Here is a 19,515-nt window from a genome sequence, read left to right on the forward strand (position 1 = left end):
AGTCATTTAGTGCCCCCAAAAATACCAGGTGGGCCCCAGGGTACATTATAATAATATAGAACTTCAAATAATGCAAAAGCTTTTAAATATGATTTGTCAAAACAGGTTGAGTCCAGACATTTGCCTACATTATCAACAAACACACAGCAAATCTAAAAGAATAAACAAGACCCGAATGCATATGAAGTTTATTGGCTGAGGATTCATGTTTCAAAGTTTGACTCCTCCTCCTAGTAGACAGTCTGGAACTTCACTGACTGACCAGCATCAAGACAAGGTGGAGTTCATAACGGTTGCCATGTAATATTGATCTGGGGCCAGTAACTGCAGCTTAAGGTCAAACATTTCAGATATAAAATTTTGAGAATTTAAAAATGCATGAACAGTTTGCGGCATTCATTAAGTCCTTGGAGGAAAACTGTAATCTGCAAACAATCACGATTTGTCACAACAATACACATTTTTACACAGCACATCTTTAAAAAAAAAAACAGAATTGGAAATCACACAACTGATCTCAGATCAACTAATTAGCAACTGCATTCAGAAAAGAAGAGCTGCACAAAAAGCTTCATTAAAGCACTTGAATGAAAATATGCCACATTACGAGATTAACTACAATCTGCAAACATTAGTTGGCATCCTGCAAAGAGCATGTTCGGTGAGGCTGAAACATTTGGATCCACCGTTTGTCTGCTTTAAAAATACAGAGTGACCAACATAAACCAAGCAAATCATCAGGTGTCTAACACCTACCTCCTTAGCTCCAAAACACTTGTAAACATGTGAGACGATGTAGACTCGACACTCACAGGGTTTGAGTAAACTAAAATAGAGTAAAGGTATTAGGAGAAGCTTGGTGTCTCTCTCACACACACACACACACATAGACAGAGAGTACAGTTATCACTGGATTACAAAAATAAGCATCTTACTGGCACACAGCAGCACTATGGCACATGTAATAAATGTAGACTTCGCTCACTGGAGCAGCAGAAGCAGAAGGTTAGAGTTGTGGAGGAGAACAGTACACAGACAGAATGAACTCTGCTTGCCTCTGTGTGTTTGTTCATCTGTGGACCTGAGAGTATTGGCTCATATCGCTGCTTCCTTTGTTATCTCCTACACAATCGCTTAAGAAAGGAGACGGGATGGCTTTTTTCTATTCACGGAAAATATTTGGGTCTATTTTTCAAAGAGGGAAAAAGCCATCATAGTTCACAGTTTTGGCCTAATTATAAATAATTACTGTGTCAAAAGCAGGTTTAAAAAAAAAAAAAAAAAAAAAGTATTGAGCCCAGAGCGCACCAAGAGCATTGATGAAAGAATCTGAATCCCTTTCCGGTACAGTTCAGTTCAGCTAATTCCTTTCTTAGAAGAACATTACAGCCAGAGAAAATAAAACATATCTGACAACTCATGAACTCCAAATGAACTAATGACTCTGTAGAAGTGAAAGGGGATTTTGGGCTGGTTGTGCCTTGAATTTAAGACATTCATTGAATGAGCTTTTACATTTCACTTATATCTTTCACTTATATGCATGATCTGTTGCTGTTGGAAGCTACAGAATGCTGAAAGCTGAACTGAACCAAAAGCTTTTCCATAGTCAATAAAAGTCTCTCTTTAGTTTGTGGTCCTGGATTGGGTCAAAAAGAACACAATGGGCAGTATAATACAACCCTGAAATTCACCTCAACATTCAATACTCAATTAAAACAGGCAGTTTGCAGGTTTTGGTTTAGAATGCAAGAGAGGAGGTTTAGTAGCTATAGTTAATGTCTCTAGTTCTCTAGCACAATTGGCTGTTACTGCTTGCTCTCTTCACTGCTTGAGCCCAGCGGTCCAGCCCACCACAGCACGAGTGCATTGTCCTCTCTGATGCCGTTTGATGAAATCACCCTGTCCTCCTCTGAGCCTGAGTCATCGCTCTCAGTGGGCCAGGGGAATTGACGCTGCCCACTGCAGGATGCCACTAAAGGCATGAAAGGGTGGATGCTGGAGGAAATAAGCAAAGGAAGGGAAAAATACAAAAGAGCTGAAAGATGCCTTAAAATTAAATGCAGCACAAGGTTTTAATTAGCACTGTTCTTAAACTTAGTGTGAACTTCAATACTTGACATAGCAGTAAAAACAGACATCAACTGAACAGGCTTGCAATATTCCCAGTGCAGGGAAGCACTTAATACCAGAAGCACTAATCATTAACATTTTACGTATTGACACACAGGCATTTCTAATCAGTCTGAAATCACATCTACCTTAAGATGAAGAGTTAGATCTCTAGTGTAAGATCCATCTTAGTCTTTTCATAACTTTTTAAAGTAGTAAAGCAAGCTAATTCGATCAACAGAAATGTCTGGTACTGTAGCAGTACTGATGTTACCTGATCCCATTTGTGCAATCCCTGTGAGCCTGAAACTGCAGGAAGGGCTGCAGTTCTGCTTCATTGCCATCAGGAGGCGCTGTAAGCGTGTCCCACACTGACATCATCCCTTCTGTGTCACCACTCACCAGGTACCTGCCAGACCTGCACAAAACACAAACAAGAACACATACATAAACAATTTAACATCTAGTGAGATCACAAGAGCACATCAGTTGTAAGTATAGGAATTTCTGATTAAGCAACGCAGTCACTTACGGGTCCAGGTCAAAGTAGATGCGCTGGTTAGTGTTTATGGTTCTGGGCAGTGAAAACAGAACTCTACCTGGATCTCTAAGATCCCAACAGAGAATCTCTGGGTCCTACAAATACAGACACAGTTAGGGTCTATGGCTGAGCTACATGCAACTAAATTAATTGCCAAAAAAATTATGTAAATAAAACCTGTTCATGATAGACATGGAGGCTGAAAAACGACATCTACCCTGCTCTCATACCCACCTTGCGGCCACCTGTGTACAGATGATAGCCATCAGGTGAGAAGAGCAGGTGGGTGACTCCTCCGTGGTGGCGCTGGGGCAGAAGGGCAAGCAGCGAGCCATCTTCACACGAATACAGCCCCACCGTGCGGGAATACGAGCCACATACATACACCGCCTGAGACGGACTGAACGCCAAACAAGAGATAATACCACTCTGACCATGCTTCTTAACTGGTAATGGACAGTGAGAGAAGAAAAGAAGCAAGAAAAAAAAAAAAAAAAAAAAAAAAAAAACACAAAACAAAATGGATAACCCATAAGCAGTTAGAAAGAAAAAGGAAAAAAAGAAGAAGTGCAGAGAATGGATGATGGGAAGGGAGGAAGAAGAAAAAAAGAAAATTTAATTGGGAAGAACATTTAATGAGTGCTTTGCATTCATTGCACGTCTCTAGTTCATAACAAGCACACCTGGCACTGTTTGATAAAATAAAAAAAAGAAAAGAAAAAAAGAAAAAGGAAAACGTTAAATTATTAGTTTCAGTTTTGCAGACTAGAATCCTAATTTGGCTCCAGAGCAAAATAATTACAAGCAAATAATTAGCTCATTCCATCTCCAGCACAGCAGGCCGGTTTTTCATGCTTGAGGAACTGGACATTTACTGCACTGAAGGGAGTGAAAGCTCTAGAAAGACAATGAACAACAGCTACACAATATGGGCAATATTATACCATGTATTATACATTACATATGCAGTTATATTACTACAAACAACAGCAATATGCAAATGCATTGGTAAATCTTCAAGGTGACATGGTTAAAGACAAGATTGTATTATTCTGCCCAAAATAATTTACTTAATGCTGGATCATGTTTCATCAACACCCATAGAAACGGAAATGTGATTGCTCACACTAGTGATTCGTTAGAGGGGTCATTTGAATATCGCAGCCTTCTGTGATGTCAGTATTACAAAAGTCAATTTGACAATGCTGATTAACAAAATGTATTATTTATATAAATACATGCAGCTGTGTGCTGTGTGTTCTCTCACCAACAGTGGGTCTCTCCTCACAGTCTCTGCCTGGACGCTCTGTATAGAACACCCTGACAGTCTTCTCGAAACCACAATAGAGCTGTGAGCCGTCCGGAGAGAAACACAGAGAGTGGGCCGCCGTCAGCTCGTCCAGATGGTTGTAGGGTCGAAATGTTGCACGAAGGTCACCGTAGAACGCATCCCATATGTGGACTGGGTTGTCACGGCTACTGCTGGCAATACTGGAAGAGGAAAGGAGGGAGAGAGAAAGAGGAGAGTAAGTGACTGAGTGGGGCAGGTCATGCATAGAAAGCAAATAAATGGTCTGGACTTAGAAATCACATGCAGAAAGATTAAAGCACGAGTCGTTATCATAAGCCTATTAGTTTAAGACCACTTTCAACTCAGCATGGACAATTAGGTCTACTCAGTTCCATTTGACTCCATTCTCTCACCCACTTAAGATGCAGAGCCATAACATTCAGAAATGTGGAAACTTTAAATATGACACATTTTACAAGGGCATAATTACATAGCCGACCATGCAAGAAAGCGGTCCTATTCTACTCTCATCCGCTCCTTGTTCCAGCTCTGGGAAAAAGAAAACAATTATGGCACTACAATTTCACAGTTTAGGCTGGACCATTTCCCAGAAAGAAAAACAAAAGCGCTCAACAGCAGATCCGCTTGGCCATCTCTCCGGGAGAGTTACACTGTTTGCCTTCTGACTATGAGAAACTGAGATTGCACTTCTGGAGCCAACATAGAATGAGTAGGAAAGAAATACCCATGGTGCTTCCCTGCATTAGAGCAGTCAATTGTAGCAGCCTATGGTAAAGACAAACCCCACTGGGCTTCAGTTTAGATTACAATGATTGAACAATTAGAATGTCTAGTGAGCGTGCATACACAAGGCTGATGCCTGATCATGGTGGAAATGTTTCCCATGGTTTTCCACCTCCTGGCAGACTAAATTCAGAACCACAGCTTTTGTTTAGAGTGTGTCTCTCAACGGGTCTACTCTCCACTGGGCCCTTCTTCTTCATAACACCATGCTTCATCTGCCTGTGATTTCATCCTTGACCTCTTCACCCCTCGTTTTCTGTTGCCGTAGGGCGATGGCGGATCGCCCAGGCAGGGCGTTTGATCAGCACAATGTGTGTGTATGCGTATGATGGGAAAACATGGTTAACGAGCCCTCCTTAGTGGCCTACAGCCACCGCCTGTGACAAAAGAAATCTCCTTGGAGACGACTGTACAGTACTTATGTCGGCTTCTGTCTGCGTTTGGATAAACGATGAGACCACTGAGATACCTATTTGAGCACAATAAGATTGCTCAATAAAGTGGAATCCGCAGTACGAGTCCAGAGGTGATGAAAATGGCTGAAGGGGGAAGATCAGGGACCACTTAGAATGTCCCATAACACCTCCAGCAGTACTGTTGCCTGGTTTACACACACATATAGATACACACAGTGAAGCAAACAGATGCTATATTGCATATATATTTCCCCTTTCCCCCCCTTTCTCTCAGTTTCTCTTGGATGGGGCGTTTCATTCAGCCAAAAAAAAAAACAAAAAAAAAAAACAGTAAAATCAGATCAGAGCATCTAAAAGACCACTGATCTGCTGATTTGGCAAACTGGCACACCAGGTTCATGAATCTGGACAAGTAACAAGACACCTGGAAAGAAGCAGAACTAAAGGCGGCTTTAAGGATGCAATATAAAAACACTCAGAGTTGTTAAACGTTAAAATATTAACACACCTCTTTCTTCTTGCATAAACTGAATCTTGCTCACCACAAATCTAAAAATCTAAAGAAACAGCTGTTTGTCTGAGTGCGCCCCTTGCTAGCACTGACTTGCCATCTTGGGTTGTTCCACTGTTAGTTGGCCAAGCAACACCATGTTAAGCCTCTTACATTTTCTAATAAAGTGCTACTGAACATTCTACAGTCCCAGGTGAAGTCTAAGGGAATCAGAACTCTCTCCCCAAGTGTCCTAGGCCTCCACTACTCCTTTGTTTGCACATTGATGTGGAGGACTAACCACATTATGGGCTTTCCCAAAGTGGATAGCACAGAGAGGAAATGGCCTAAAAAACATTGTGAAAGTGTGCGAGCATCAATGCAGACTTCAAGGGAAATGCCACCAATTTTTCTAAATTATTCATTTGTGAAAACAAAGTCATTCAGAGTGGTTTGATGTAAAATAGCTCACTGTAGAGAAACTTGTTGCCTCAAATTTCTTTAGAGACTCTGCAATGTCTACAATGCAACTGCAGCAATTTTATTTACTATCCAAAACTACCAGTAAACCTACTCATGCCTTGTGAGTTTTTTATAGATGTATTTGTATAATAAATAGAGGAAAATCTGAAGAGGTGGGGGAGAGGAACTTTTTCCTTAGAAAGCACTACATGTACCTTTCTGCCAGAAATGGACCAAAAAAGGTGCAACTTCATATAGTGTTACACCATTTTCTACTGTTCAGCAAGGTATGGTACACTGCAGTCACATATGGAGGATCACACATTTTTTCCACCTTTTCCACTGCCCAGCAAACTGTATTGCACCCGAGTACCCAAGCAGAATTTGGTTGCCAAGCCAGAATGCATGTGTGGAGTTGGTTCAATTGTTTTTATCTACAAGTTTCTAGAGAAATTGCTACATAATTTTGCTTGTTTTGAGAGATAAAGTAGTTTTAGATGTAATGAAATTAATAAAAAATTAATTATCTGCCACCTTCTACCCAATGACTGCTGGGATAAGCTCCAGCACCCCCCTACGACCCTGAGGGAGAAACGGCTTAGAAAACGTGTGTGTGTGTGTGTGTGTGAATTATCTTCCATAGAATAAGGCGATTTCTCTAGATACAATTATTTTAAAAAAAGTTTTAATATTCTTTCATTCAAAATTATATTTCATTTAAAAAATAATAATAATAAATAATAATAATAATAATAATAATAATTGACTAGTCACTGACGTGATTTAAGATAATTTAACTTGCCAAGATATAATTCTCTGCAGTGCAAATTGCAGGGCTGCTCCCCCTAGCAGATCCTGCCTACTACACCTTAGCTGTATCAGCTGATAGATCAAGCCACAGCTAATGGAGACACAAGCAGTTCTCCCATAGTTCCTCCAAATCCAGCACTGTGCTCAAAGCCTCATTCATACTTCAGCCTGAAGAGAAAGCGCCTACCACTATTTTGAGGCCTTGATCACTGGTGGAGGCCTAAAAATTATGGCACACCTGAAGCATATGCAGAAATTATATACTAAGCTTTTGGATTCTCCAGCTCTTAGTCACTGGCATGTCTGACTGGCTCAGAGCCAGCAGTTCCCTTTAGGAGAGTCTACTCACAGTACCTAGGCAACTGTTTGTGACCATGGCTTAAGATCAGTGTATACTAGTATCTCAGTTTAACTACCATGTTTTTGAAAAGCCCCTTAAGCAAGGAACTCCCAGGCTGGATGGGTTCTAGAATCATAGGGCATCAGCAAATACCCAATTCAGCAGCTCCTTCTAAGGTTTTAAACTCTTAGCTTGGCAATCAGCAGACTGAGTAGGCTTCCTTCTCAGATGACCAGTGCACCTGTTGCTCCCCACTGGTCTAGTCCTTAAGGAACAATGTGGACTTAACCCTTTAAGGCCAAACAACTCACTGCTGGCATGTTAAAAACACACTGTCTTTACATTTAAATGGCTTTGCATCCACCTTAGACCAGTATACTGTTCTAAACATTTCTGGATTAAAATAGTAAAACTGATCACATATGTTGTGATAACATCAGCTGTGGTGATCTTCCAGCATTTATAGAACCACAGTGACAATCATAATTAGCACAGAGTGCTGGCGATTTCTAAAGCTGGGGTCATTGGATTCAGCCTTTTTCAGCATCAACAAACGGCTTTAGAAAGAAAAAAAGACTGAAGTGTCTGGCTATAGAAGGCAAACACAGAAATGACAATATGTGTGGAACAAGAAGACAGATCAATTCCAGATTGCACATCCAGTCCATTTTCTTTGGGTTCAGATAACACAACATATACAGTCCATCAATGTCCAAGGAGTACTCACAAACAGGTGTCTGGGCCCAGGGAACTCATCTTAGGAAACCAGCAGTAGTCGTAGATGGTGTCTCCCTCAGTCATCCTCAGCACAGGACTCTAGATGTACACAAACAGATGAAAACAATTATTATGATCTCTAAGAGATTTCATCAGTTCTTCAATCAACCAGTGCGGCAGAGCAGGCAGGCAGTCAGACTAGAATTTTTTTCCTCAACAGACTTTTCTACAGAGATAACTAACAACCCAGGAGTCTGGGAAAATCTATATCCCCTTTGACTGGAGCATGTACTGCATGAAAAAGGTGGTGATGTCTTAAATTTTGCTTTTCCACAGTCTGGAGAGTAAATCCATATAAGAAAAAAAGAAAACAAAACACTTATGCACTGAATAGTTGCAGTTCACTGTTCCTATCAGAGCACTATATTCAAACTCATGACACCACAACATCAAATATACAGTCATAATGAGCTGAAAAAACACAGAACAACACTCCTAGCGTTTAAACAATAGTGGAAAGTAAAATTGTCAACGATCTGAAAGTGAAACATGGGACTTTCATCTTCACAAATTCTTTAGATATTCATATAAACACAAAAACAGTATGTATATTTTAAATATGCCATGCAATGTTTTGTGTTTAAAGGTCATTTTTAGAAACTTCAGCCTGAAAGAATATATGAGTAAAGTTCCAGTGAACAATACTCATTTAATTTTTGGGTCAAAGTAAAAGACGTCCACATTATCAACAATGATGAAGCAAAGAAGCACCAGTGCTAGCTGGAACAGCATAAACAAATGAATAAAGAAGCTGGAACAGGGAAACTGACCATTTCTGACAGCAGGTCCCAGCTGCCACTGTAGAGCTCAGGCGGGAGATTATAAACACGCAGCACATTATCTGCACTGTTTGAGACGATACATGAACCATCTGGAGCCCTGAGAGAGAGAAAGAGATTGTTTTCTATGTATTGTTTACATCTGACCTGTCCAGGATGTATCCTGCCTTCCGCCCAATGACAGCTGGGATAGGTTCCAGCACCCCTGCCCCGTGAACCAGAAGGATAAGTGGTTTAGATAGTGTGTGTACGCAGCATTTTTCAGTCTTTGCTTACCATTTGCAACCTTTGAGGTAATTCTCAGGACAGTGAGTGTATTCTGCCCAGGACCCAGTCAACATCTGGGGATTCTGACTGAAATCTAGGCCAAGGCTGTGGAAAAACAATATTGCATTGACCTAAGACATAAAAAGACTGTAAGAGCTAAAAGATAAATGGGCAAATTTGGGATGATCATAGCAGCTACTGTATCCTTTGGATAAGAATTAGTATTCCATTATCATTTTAGAATCATTTTCTGGTTGTTTTTGACCAGCAACTAAATAAAGATGCAAATAAAGAGCAAATTTACTCACTACTGGGGCTGGCAGGCAGTGTCTTCTGGACCGGTGTTTTCCAACTCAACTCCTGTCTTATCCTCTCCTCCCTCAGTTTGTCCCATTGTCTCTTTGTTCTCACCTCCATTCTGGAAGCTCTCTTCCTCCTCCTCTCCTTTTTCTGATTCACCTGCTGTCTTTCCATTGTCCTCTGGATGACTGCAAACTGCACAACCAATGCAAAAGAGATTCTGGGTCAGACACATTGTTAGGCCGCCTAAGAAAGCTATGACTTAAATACAATTTCTATACAGCCAAAGAGAAAAATATTTCAACCTGTTTTAAATTATTGAGATTAAGCGGCAAATCAAACACGACACAAAAAAGCAAAGCTGATATCAATGATTGCAGCAGCACACAGCAGAGAAATGTCACCTTTGTCTGTGATCAAAACAATGTCTTGACTTCCACCAACATCCAACGCTGCTTCTGTGGCTGTCCTAGAAAAGCCAAGGTCCAAACCCACTCCTTCACCAAGGCGCGGCTGCTTGGCAGCAGGCGCTTCGTCCTGTTCCTCCATTTTCTGCTGACCTTCACAGCAGGGTGAATTCCGGGGACCTTCTTGAGGAGGCTCTCCATCAGCTTCTGCCTCCTGCCCTGTACTTCCCAAACCTCCCCCTTCAGAACTGGGCCCTGGATCTGACATTTCACTGACAACTCTCCCAGGCTCTTCTTTTTATCAACAAAATAGTGCTGTCTTTTCTTATACGTATGTGACAAATTCAGACAAAAGGTGGTTTAATGTGCACCTGTCTGACCTTGTCAAAGAGAAGTCAGGTAGGTGCTACTGGGATAATGTTTCTTTCGACAGTGGTTCAAACTGAGTCTCAATGGCACTGAAAACATTACAGCGAAAACGCGATCCTGAAGAGAACACAAGAAGAAAAGAATGAGAGAATCAGCAATGTTACTGTAAAATAAGGGGTGTAACAATATTTCCAATCCATGATATGAGATTTTCAAAATACTGAGAAACCAATATTATATATATTAATTTATTTTAAAATAATGACTGTATCTAATTTGTTGATAATAAATCTAGAGCTGGGAAGCCAGACATGTATATCACATTAACATGTTGGGGCAAGTTGTTCCAGTTGTTAAAGGGACATTCTAAAATGATCATTTAATCTTATTTCTCATGTTAAGCTGGGGTGTCAACTAATAAATACAGATGTGATATTTATCCTCACAGCAGCAACAATAGCTATATGGCTAAAAAAATTTTCAAACATCCTACCTTCAAGCATCTACCCCAAAGTGCTTACAGCCTTTCATAAATTCATACCTTCAAGACATCATCAGAATGGGATTTACCAAAAGTCGATAGTCCAGACTACTGCAGCTACTCCTACACACTTAAAAATGGTTCTTCAAAAGGTCATTTAGGAAAGGCAATGGTTCTATTTAGAACCATGCGTTCTGTACTGAACAATGTTTAAAAGGTTCTTCAAACTTGTTCTTGTTCTGGTGGAGAATATGCTGTATATGGCTTTGTATAGACCCAAGTCGTCTGTGGGTGGAAAGATCCACAGCTGATGTCTGATGTATGGTTCCCCCAGTTTTACTTAACTTAGTGTAACTTATAGCGGTATGCCGACCGACAGAGTCGTTATGAGAAAAAGAGAAGAGAATGAACAGAACAAGGACGACGAAGCTGTCACGATTCACATGGTTATTAAAAAAAGAAAAAAGGCCCAAAAGCCCGACGACCACCTTACCTACCAAGACCTACTCCACAGTAAACATTACCCTTTACACACTGACATACATGGACATTTATGGACAGGCTAGAGGGTTGTGTGAAAGCAGTGACTGACCATTAGTGATCTGAGGATGTGTGTCATTTCGGGCTAACCTAGCGTCGGGGGCGTGCGTTAAAAACGATTAATGTTAGAGCTTGACTGGCTGTATACAACAGTGCTTAACGTTTAAAGGACGTTTACAGCGAGCTAACATCATCGGCTCACAAACTCGGTTTAACCCTCATAAAATACTAAACCATCGGCGACCTGAAGCCACGCCAATACCTTCATAATAACTCAAACACAACTGTAACACTAACGTTAACCTACCGTCCTGGTAAAGTTGTAGAAAATGCGTTAATTCGAGAAACAAACTCCATCACACCCCTGGTTACCTGTTGTGCTGCTTCGCTGTTGCGTCCAGTCGCGGCTGTGAGGTTAACTTTGCTCCCAGCAGTTAATATCGTCACCACCCGTTACGTTAATTTATTTACACGGAGAGTGAGAAGTTTGAGAATATTCAGAACAGCCACAAAGGCCCGAGCACACATTCATGCTGCGTGTTTACACACGGAGTGACCCGCCATATCAGCAGTACAAACACCGTCAACATATCGCGAGATTTGTCTGTATTGCACAACGCTGCACTACTCGTTTCAACCACTAGATGTCAGGCACGGACTGTATAGTAGAACAGGGCACAGGATGCCAGTCACAGGACTGGCAACCCCCATACTCTAACTCACTAATGAATAAGGTCCGTGTAACCTGCGTGAGGTGTGTAGAGTAAGGCAGTGTTTCTCAACCCTGGTTCTGGATGCCCACTGCCCTCCACTTTAGTGTTTTTCCTGCTCAACAGGCTGTTAATAAGCAGATTAATTCGATCAGATGTGTTGGGAGCAGGAAAAACCCTAAAAAGAGCCGGGCAGCGGGCCTCCAGGACCAGAGTTGAGAAACACTGGAGTATGGCACATATAAAACTGCAGAGCACGGGGTCACCAAGACTAGTGCTGCACATACTACTATACTAATTTGTAAGTCAAAAACGCCGACATCCTTTCATTAGTATAGTATGTACAATACAGTAGTATTCAGATTAGGACACTGGTTTGGGAACCCCTGGAACATGACAAACTCCACCAGGGTTGCCAATCCTCTCTACAAAGGGCCAGCGAGGCTGCACATTTTTATCCCAACCAAGCAGGAGCACGCTTATATAAATCAACAAGCTTTTTGATGACTGAGACTAATTTATCAAACAAGTGAAATCACATGTTTCTGCTTATTTTGAATGAAAACCAGCAGACAAGGATACGATTGGTGACCCCTAAACTGTACAGTATTCCCCAAGAGTTCAGATGCCCTTTCTACTTAGTGAATTCAGCTACTTGAAGGTGTATAAACTGCTGACAAAGACATCCAATTGCACACACAGCTTGCATCATCTACATAGAAAAGCAATGCTCTGCAGAGCAGTGTATCTGCATACTTTGGGGTGATGGAGCATCAATGAAGAACTCTGGGATGGGTTGTAGAAGTTTTTGTGATCCAAAACTAATCAGCTAACATCAGTTTCTGACCTCATTAATGCTCTTCTGGGTCAATGTAATCAAATCCTTGCAGCAATGTTCCAAACGTTTAGCGTATAACCCTTCCATAAGGAGAGTAGATGACGCTGCAGCAAAGGTGGACAAACTCCCAATTAATATCCTTGATTTGGGAAGAAACTGGATGAGCACTTAAGCAGGTGCCTATGAACTGACAACTACTGTAACACTACTTCTGATAAAAGATCCAAGCAACCAAGTCAAATGTCCTTAATAATAAGCGTTTATTTAGTATTTTTCGTCTTTTTCAAACAAACAAAAACTCCAAACTATTTACACTCTGATTAATCAGGACATTATTACTTTGTCGCTAACATTTTCAATATGATTTCAAAAAGTTATATTAGACTCGTTTAAAAGTTTAGCTACAGGGCTAAGCCGACAGGTAACAATGAAAAGGCAAATGAACATTGTCTCATCTCCACTAAAGTTATGCCTTAACATGCGAGTGGCATGAAGATAGGAGATTCAATACTGATTTTAACTTCTCCCTTTGTACATTAAAAAAAAAAAAAAAAAAAGACATGAAATGCATTTGGGAAACTCCAGACTACAGTCACTATCGTTACTTGGTGTATGGTTTGGATAACAGGTTTTGTTCACATTCTTATAAAGCCCATAGTCAACATGGGGATCACATGGTCTGGGAAAGACCTGCATCTTTCTTCTTGTAGAACATGTAAGTAATCTGTGGTAACTAATAGGACCACTCACTCCTGATAATCTGATATTCTCTATTACCATCATTGTTAAACTGCCTGGTTCAATTATTTTGCCACAGTAAAAGGGGGCTGTATGCCTATGAGCCCTATTATCAAATCCACAACCAAATGTCTGACTTAGAGAGAATTTAAAAAGCAGACAGTCCCACGTGATCAGCTACAGAAACATAGTACACTTCTGCTTAAGGGAACTGCCACACTAAAAACCTGCATCCTCGAAAGCTTGTTACACAACTGAAAATACTTGTACTTACTTCCACAGGAGTGAAAAAGTACAATTAGGCTTAAGGGCCTCTAGAGTTAATTATACCGCATAATCTGATCAATTCCAATACACATTTTTAAAAGGACACATATGGTTCTGCTGTGGTGCAATGCCATGTCACATGGTCTTCAGGGTCACAACTTGCCAGATTGAGTAAACCTGATGCAGCAGGTCTTTACATAAGTTAAATTTAGCGCTCAAATGGGGTTCGTTTTCCAGATGCGCATCACTCAAAAGCTTTTGACGAAGAATTCATAAAATAACCTTTTAGTTCAGTGTTGAAGTAAAAGAGTATTGAACTAAGCATGGTCAACACATTTTTCCATCTTTAAGTACAGGCTTGTCTGTACAGTTAAGGCATGTCAAAAGAAAGGAAAAAAAAAAAAAAAAAAAAAAAAAAAAAAAAAAAAAAATCACCACACCCAATAGAAAAAAGAAAAAGCAGAAGTCATGTATACACAGTTTACAAGGCAGCCACTTGCCATGGGTACGGAGTCTCTGTATTATATTTGTAGTTGCTTGTGTTTGAATAAGGTTCAGTCAAGACAGCAGTTGATGCAAGTTGCTTTGTGTGTGAGATAGTATTTGATGATCGTGCTGCATGTGTGCTGAACATGCCTGGCCATGTATGCAGTAGGGCCTGGCCGTATGGGTGGTTTACTAGTCTGTACAGGTTTTAACTACCACAGTTCCAGTATCCAGAGTCTTCTGTCGTCTTTAAGACACCTCTCGAAAAGCCCATCTTCCTGTTTTCATTCAGCAGCTGTTCCTGGAAAGTAGTGCCATGGTAGAAGAGCGAGTAACCCTCCTCATCTACAGACATGTAACAGTGGTCTTCCTTGTAAATCTTCGAGAGAGAGAGAGAGAGAGAGAGAGAGAGAGAGAAACACAGCTGGTCAACATCCTCTTCAGAAGCTCTGGAACACTGGTCTAGGGAAAGAAAAAAAAAAAAAAAGTCATGAGGGGGAAAAAAAAAAAAAAACTACAGAAATGAAGAAGGGAAACAACACCTTCAAGGAATGCTCTGGATAATATTTTTGACAATGTTTCCTTCTACATGGAAAAGAACAGAACAGAAAAACTTGACTCAAAGCAAAATTACAATAGAAAACAGTGGGCAGCTGCAGAAACCATCAATAAACATGAATGAAAAATTCTACCGTCAAAAGGCATTTGTAAATGAAGCCCTTATGTTTGTACTAAGCCCTTAGGTTTGTAATAACCCAGTTTTGTCCCAGTGTTTGAAACCTGGATAAAACTTTATAACATTTAGTAAAACCTTTGATGGTTGTCGTAAGTGCTATATTATATTGCATAGGGCACAATCAGCAACTGCTCGTTCTTGAAAGAGTGATTTGAGATTCAAAAGCTTTTGAGACACCTCGGTTTAATCAGTGTTTTGAGATGTGTATTCCCAGCTTTGTGGTTTAACAGGTCCAATGTTCAACATTTCCACATGAAACAGGTCCAAAATGTTCAACATCTACTGAATCAGTAGTCATAATTTAGGTAATAAATTATGATTCAAGCAGCCCCAAGTTTTGAGTAGAGCACCTGACATGTTACTGTCCCACCAACATCTAAGTGTGAGTAAAAGGTCTTACATTTTCATCACTAAAAACATCTAAACCTCCCACTAATATTCAGTTGCTCAAACATTCTGCGACAATATACAGTACATAGGTGATTAAAAAACAAACATGAAGCTACATTTCATATAAACGATTACACTATAAGGCAAAATATGATAATACGATGACAATAATGAAATGAAAAACATTTGCTTAAAAATGGGTTTTTGCAATGCAGCAATTTGACCAGCAAGCAGCGCTGGTGTGCGAGTCCCATTTTTTTTTTTTTTTAAATTGATGGGTCCAGTTTTAAGCTTCAGAAATCCTTGCCCCATCACTAGCCACTGCCCACTGGCTTCCATGTTAAGCACATTTCAAGTAAAGGAAGTAAAGGAAATTCAAATTCTTTTCCAAGTACAAGAAGAAGTGTTAACATTTTTATACGACATATAGGGATCTGGTCAGGGGTTTCCACTCCCATGCTCTACAGACCTGCCTTAGCTCACGAGGAGCTTATTTAGCTTTTTTATTTAGTTAATGAGTGGTATCAGGTGCCAGATGAGACAAAACATAAAATACCATGCATGATGTGAGGTTGCCAGAACTGTGATTATGAGTATCCGTATAAAAGTTCTCAGATGTGTGGCATAAATGAATAAGCTAATACATGCAATCATTACCAAATGGATAGTCCTGTCGATGCAGTCACAGGCGACTCTGTGCTGAAATTAATCCACAGCGGTGCAGCAGGCAGTCATTATAACTAGTTTCATCATCTCAACCATTCTTCCTCTAGTCCTCTTCCAAGTCCATATCTTGACCATTTAAGGGGAACAATTTCCAGAATTTTACTTTCAACTCCAGCCTCCGATGAAATCTTTTTTTGTGTGTTTGTCAACTAGCACCCAGAATCAAGCAGTTCATCAACTTTAAGACAGCTCTGTGTCTTTAAGTGAGAAATCTCTGAACGGCTGGAGTTTGTGTAGTTCACAATTCCAAACAAGGAGCTGAGCTTTCATTCCTCAACATTCAGAGTATCTGATGTCTCTTTAGCCTCCTTCATTGGCGTGTAATCAAGCTTAAGTTCAGTCCCAAGAATGGCTGAGAGTCCGTGGAGAAAAAAAAAATACAAAACAAAAACAAAACAGCAGTATCTATGTACATGTACACAGGAGTGAAAAAGAGATGTACTACTGTTTTTGCTGTCTTGCTAGTTTATATTCTTAATGCAGGGGCTTCAGTTAGATTTGAAGTGCCTAACAGCGCCCCACTTCTTCCTCTTTACGTCCACACAGGGTCCTCACAGTTTTAAGTATGTGAAAAGTGCATAGTGAGAGCATCGAGGCAGGCTTAGTTCTTTTGTTTTCTTTATAAAGTCAACTGCCATGATGCTCCCATCGCCCATGTGGAAACAGAAAGGCCATTTACGATCCACAGACTGTGATGGCAGAGCTGAGGTCATACATATATACATCCCTCATTTGTTCCGGTCACATCGGTAATGCTCCAGTACTCCACAGATAGGTCCATCTTTCTGTTCTTTTTTTTTTCCTTTTTTTTTTTATTTTTTAAAGAAAAAAAAAAATCTAGAGGCCAGTTCTAGATATGCTGGGGAAGAAAATTGTTAAAGCGATGCCTTAAACAGTTGTCTTCGTGCATTTCAAAGTACCGAAAAATGGTCTGTGCTGTTTTTTTGTTTTTTTTGATTTTGCTTTCTCTTCCAGAAACATGAACCATTTCTTTTCTCTGGATAAAGCATTTTAAACCCACCGTAAAGGAAAATTAGGCCAAAAAAGTAAACAAAAACAAATTCAGTAAACAAAATACGGTCAGCTTTGTGATAACTCCTTGTCCCAATATCATCTTGCCAAAGTTGCAAAGGATGGAGACACAATCATTGTGTACGCCACACCCATTTCACTACAAGAGGGAGGAGCTCGTCACCATGTGATTACTACAGCCCCACTCCTCCTAATGGTTCTGAATTGAGTGACATTTCTCCACCCCACCCCCCATCCCCCCCTGAAGAAAAGGAAAAATGCACCCACAAATGTCAAAAGTGTTTTTGTAAACAACCAAAACTCCAGTATGGAATAGATTTTTTTCTTTTTCATTTTCATAGTCAATGTCTGTATGAACAGGATTGTAGAGGCAGTGTGTTCTAGCGGTAGTCATTTTGACTTTGTCCATCTGCTTGCTGAACAGGCTTTTGAAGAAAAAGACATTTTCCTCTCCATTCCAACGTCCAACTACACTTCCATTTTTGCATTGAATAAAAAAAAAAATCTTTTTTTTCACCTTTTTTTTGGAATACATTCAATGTTTTCTTAAGAAGGAAACACACTTCACATGGTGGCAATGAAACTAAAACCTAAAGGAAAATCATTTCAAAAAAACAAAAAAAGTAGCAGCCCCAAGTGCTCTTTTGTAGTCCAAATACTTTTTAACTTTGTGTGTATATGTGTATATCATAGATTCATATTTGCAATAACAAAAAAAGTCATCATCATCAACATCAACATCAACAACAACAACAACAACAACAACAACAACAACAAACAAGTAACATTATATGAACATTTTGTGCACGGCTGTGTGCACTTGCACAGTTTGATGGGATTTTTTTTTTTTTTTTTTAAGCCAGTCACTCACTCAGGAGTAAGAGAGTGGACAACAAGGCAATGCGAGCCACATCCCCGAAAAACGAAACTGGACAATCCTCTCAAATGGACCATCCCCAGGCTACACTAGAATAACTAGAGAGAATGAAGTGCGCAATGCACAAAGCTCTTTGTTTATAAGCACAGGAAGTGTGTCGAAGCATCTTCATCGAAACACACACACACACACACACACAGACACACACACAGACTTCCAAAAAAAAAATAATGTCTCAATGGCAGCAATGAACTCCAACCATTCGCCCTTTTAGGTTCTTAGGCACATGTGTGGACAGAAACATATTCTCACGCACGCAAACACCCGAATGCAGACATAACCCTCAGTACTTGGCCCATCAGCCTCCTAGAGGCACAGATTTAGGTGGTGATGAGGGGAATAAGGGGAAAAAAACTTGCATGCAGAGCGCTGGTAAGTGTAAAAGAAGCTAAAGCTTTTCAGGTTGCATCTAGAGCTTTCACGTCTGTCAGGGGATGAGAAAGTGACAAAAGAAAGGATGTGTTGTGCCATTGCCCACTGTCCCCCTCAGTCAAATACACAAATATGCTGCAGAGCTACAAAACTCGCTCACACACACACACACACGCACATACACTCACATATACATGCACACTTTTGCACGTGCACACACACTCACCACACATTCTGCTCATGAAATACAAACTTCTAATTCACTTGAAATATCACAAAATGGCCTTGTGTTGTTTCATATGTCTTGGTATCTTGGTAAGCAAAGGTCTCCCCCCCACCCCCACCCAAAAAAAAAAAAAAAAGAAAAGAAAAGAAAAAGGAAAAAAAAAAAAAAATTGTGCAGACTGGTATGCTTTGTACAAACACTTACGTTCTGGTTTTAATACACGCACTCGCTCACTCAGACAAAAATATTAATCTCTATTACATATCTCTAACGCATTTTTTTGTTGTTTTTCTCTTTTTTATACAAGTGCAAATATTCAAGTTTTATGATCGAAAAATTTATTTTATATAGCTTTACTTTTTTTATAGAAACTTTTTTTTTAATAATAAAAAACCTAAGAAAAAAAAACAAAAAAACAAAAACAGTGTTTGTCTTTGAAGAGAGATTTGTTTTCTTTTTTCCTCTGATACGGTTTGAACAAACAGGACGGTCCCCCATGATCTCTAACCACCGCTGCCTCTGTGTCCAGTTCTAATTCTACACACATATTTATGTGGGAATATTTCAGAATCCACACCACATATCTATACATGTAAAACCTTCTTTTAATTTATATATTTATATATATATATATATATATATATATATATATATATATATATATATATATATATATATATATATATATATATATATATATATAAAAATAAAAAAATAAAAATAAAAAAAAACACAACCAAACCCTATCCACATCCTGCCTTCATAAAGTGCATTAGTTTGAGTAAGGTGCTTATTATTTTAAGTGCCAGAAGTTTAACCACCCCCAAAAAACATTACCCTTTTCCTGACCATACCACCTCACGTTTTGGGG

The 19,515-nt window shown here is 39.8% G+C and overlaps 1 protein-coding gene and 1 long non-coding RNA gene across 2 annotated transcripts; both read right to left on the reverse strand.

Moving 5' to 3' along the window:
* Window positions 1-171: 171 nt before the first annotated feature.
* Window positions 172-11,752, reverse strand: wrap53 (WD repeat containing, antisense to TP53). Its single transcript, XM_017710309.2, has 11 exons — window positions 11,559-11,752; window positions 9,794-10,282; window positions 9,398-9,584; window positions 9,099-9,194; window positions 8,814-8,922; window positions 7,994-8,082; window positions 3,921-4,144; window positions 2,888-3,099; window positions 2,645-2,748; window positions 2,387-2,530; window positions 172-1,998 (listed from the first exon to the last, which is right to left on the reverse strand). Exons 2-11 carry the CDS (start codon window positions 10,062-10,064, stop codon window positions 1,809-1,811), a joined length of 1,626 nt encoding a protein of 541 aa, XP_017565798.1. The 5' UTR covers window positions 10,065-10,282; window positions 11,559-11,752; the 3' UTR covers window positions 172-1,808.
* A 1,225-nt stretch (window positions 11,753-12,977) lies between these two features.
* LOC119265970 lies at window positions 12,978-18,738 on the reverse strand. The gene is made up of 2 exons (XR_005131796.1): window positions 16,009-18,738; window positions 12,978-14,687 (listed from the first exon to the last, which is right to left on the reverse strand). It is a non-coding gene; the product is annotated as an uncharacterized LOC119265970 (long non-coding RNA).
* Between the last annotated feature and the right edge of the window lie 777 nt (window positions 18,739-19,515).

Source organism: Pygocentrus nattereri, chromosome 2 (assembly GCF_015220715.1).
Source record: "Pygocentrus nattereri isolate fPygNat1 chromosome 2, fPygNat1.pri, whole genome shotgun sequence".
Taxonomy (NCBI): Eukaryota; Metazoa; Chordata; class Actinopteri; order Characiformes; family Serrasalmidae; genus Pygocentrus; species Pygocentrus nattereri.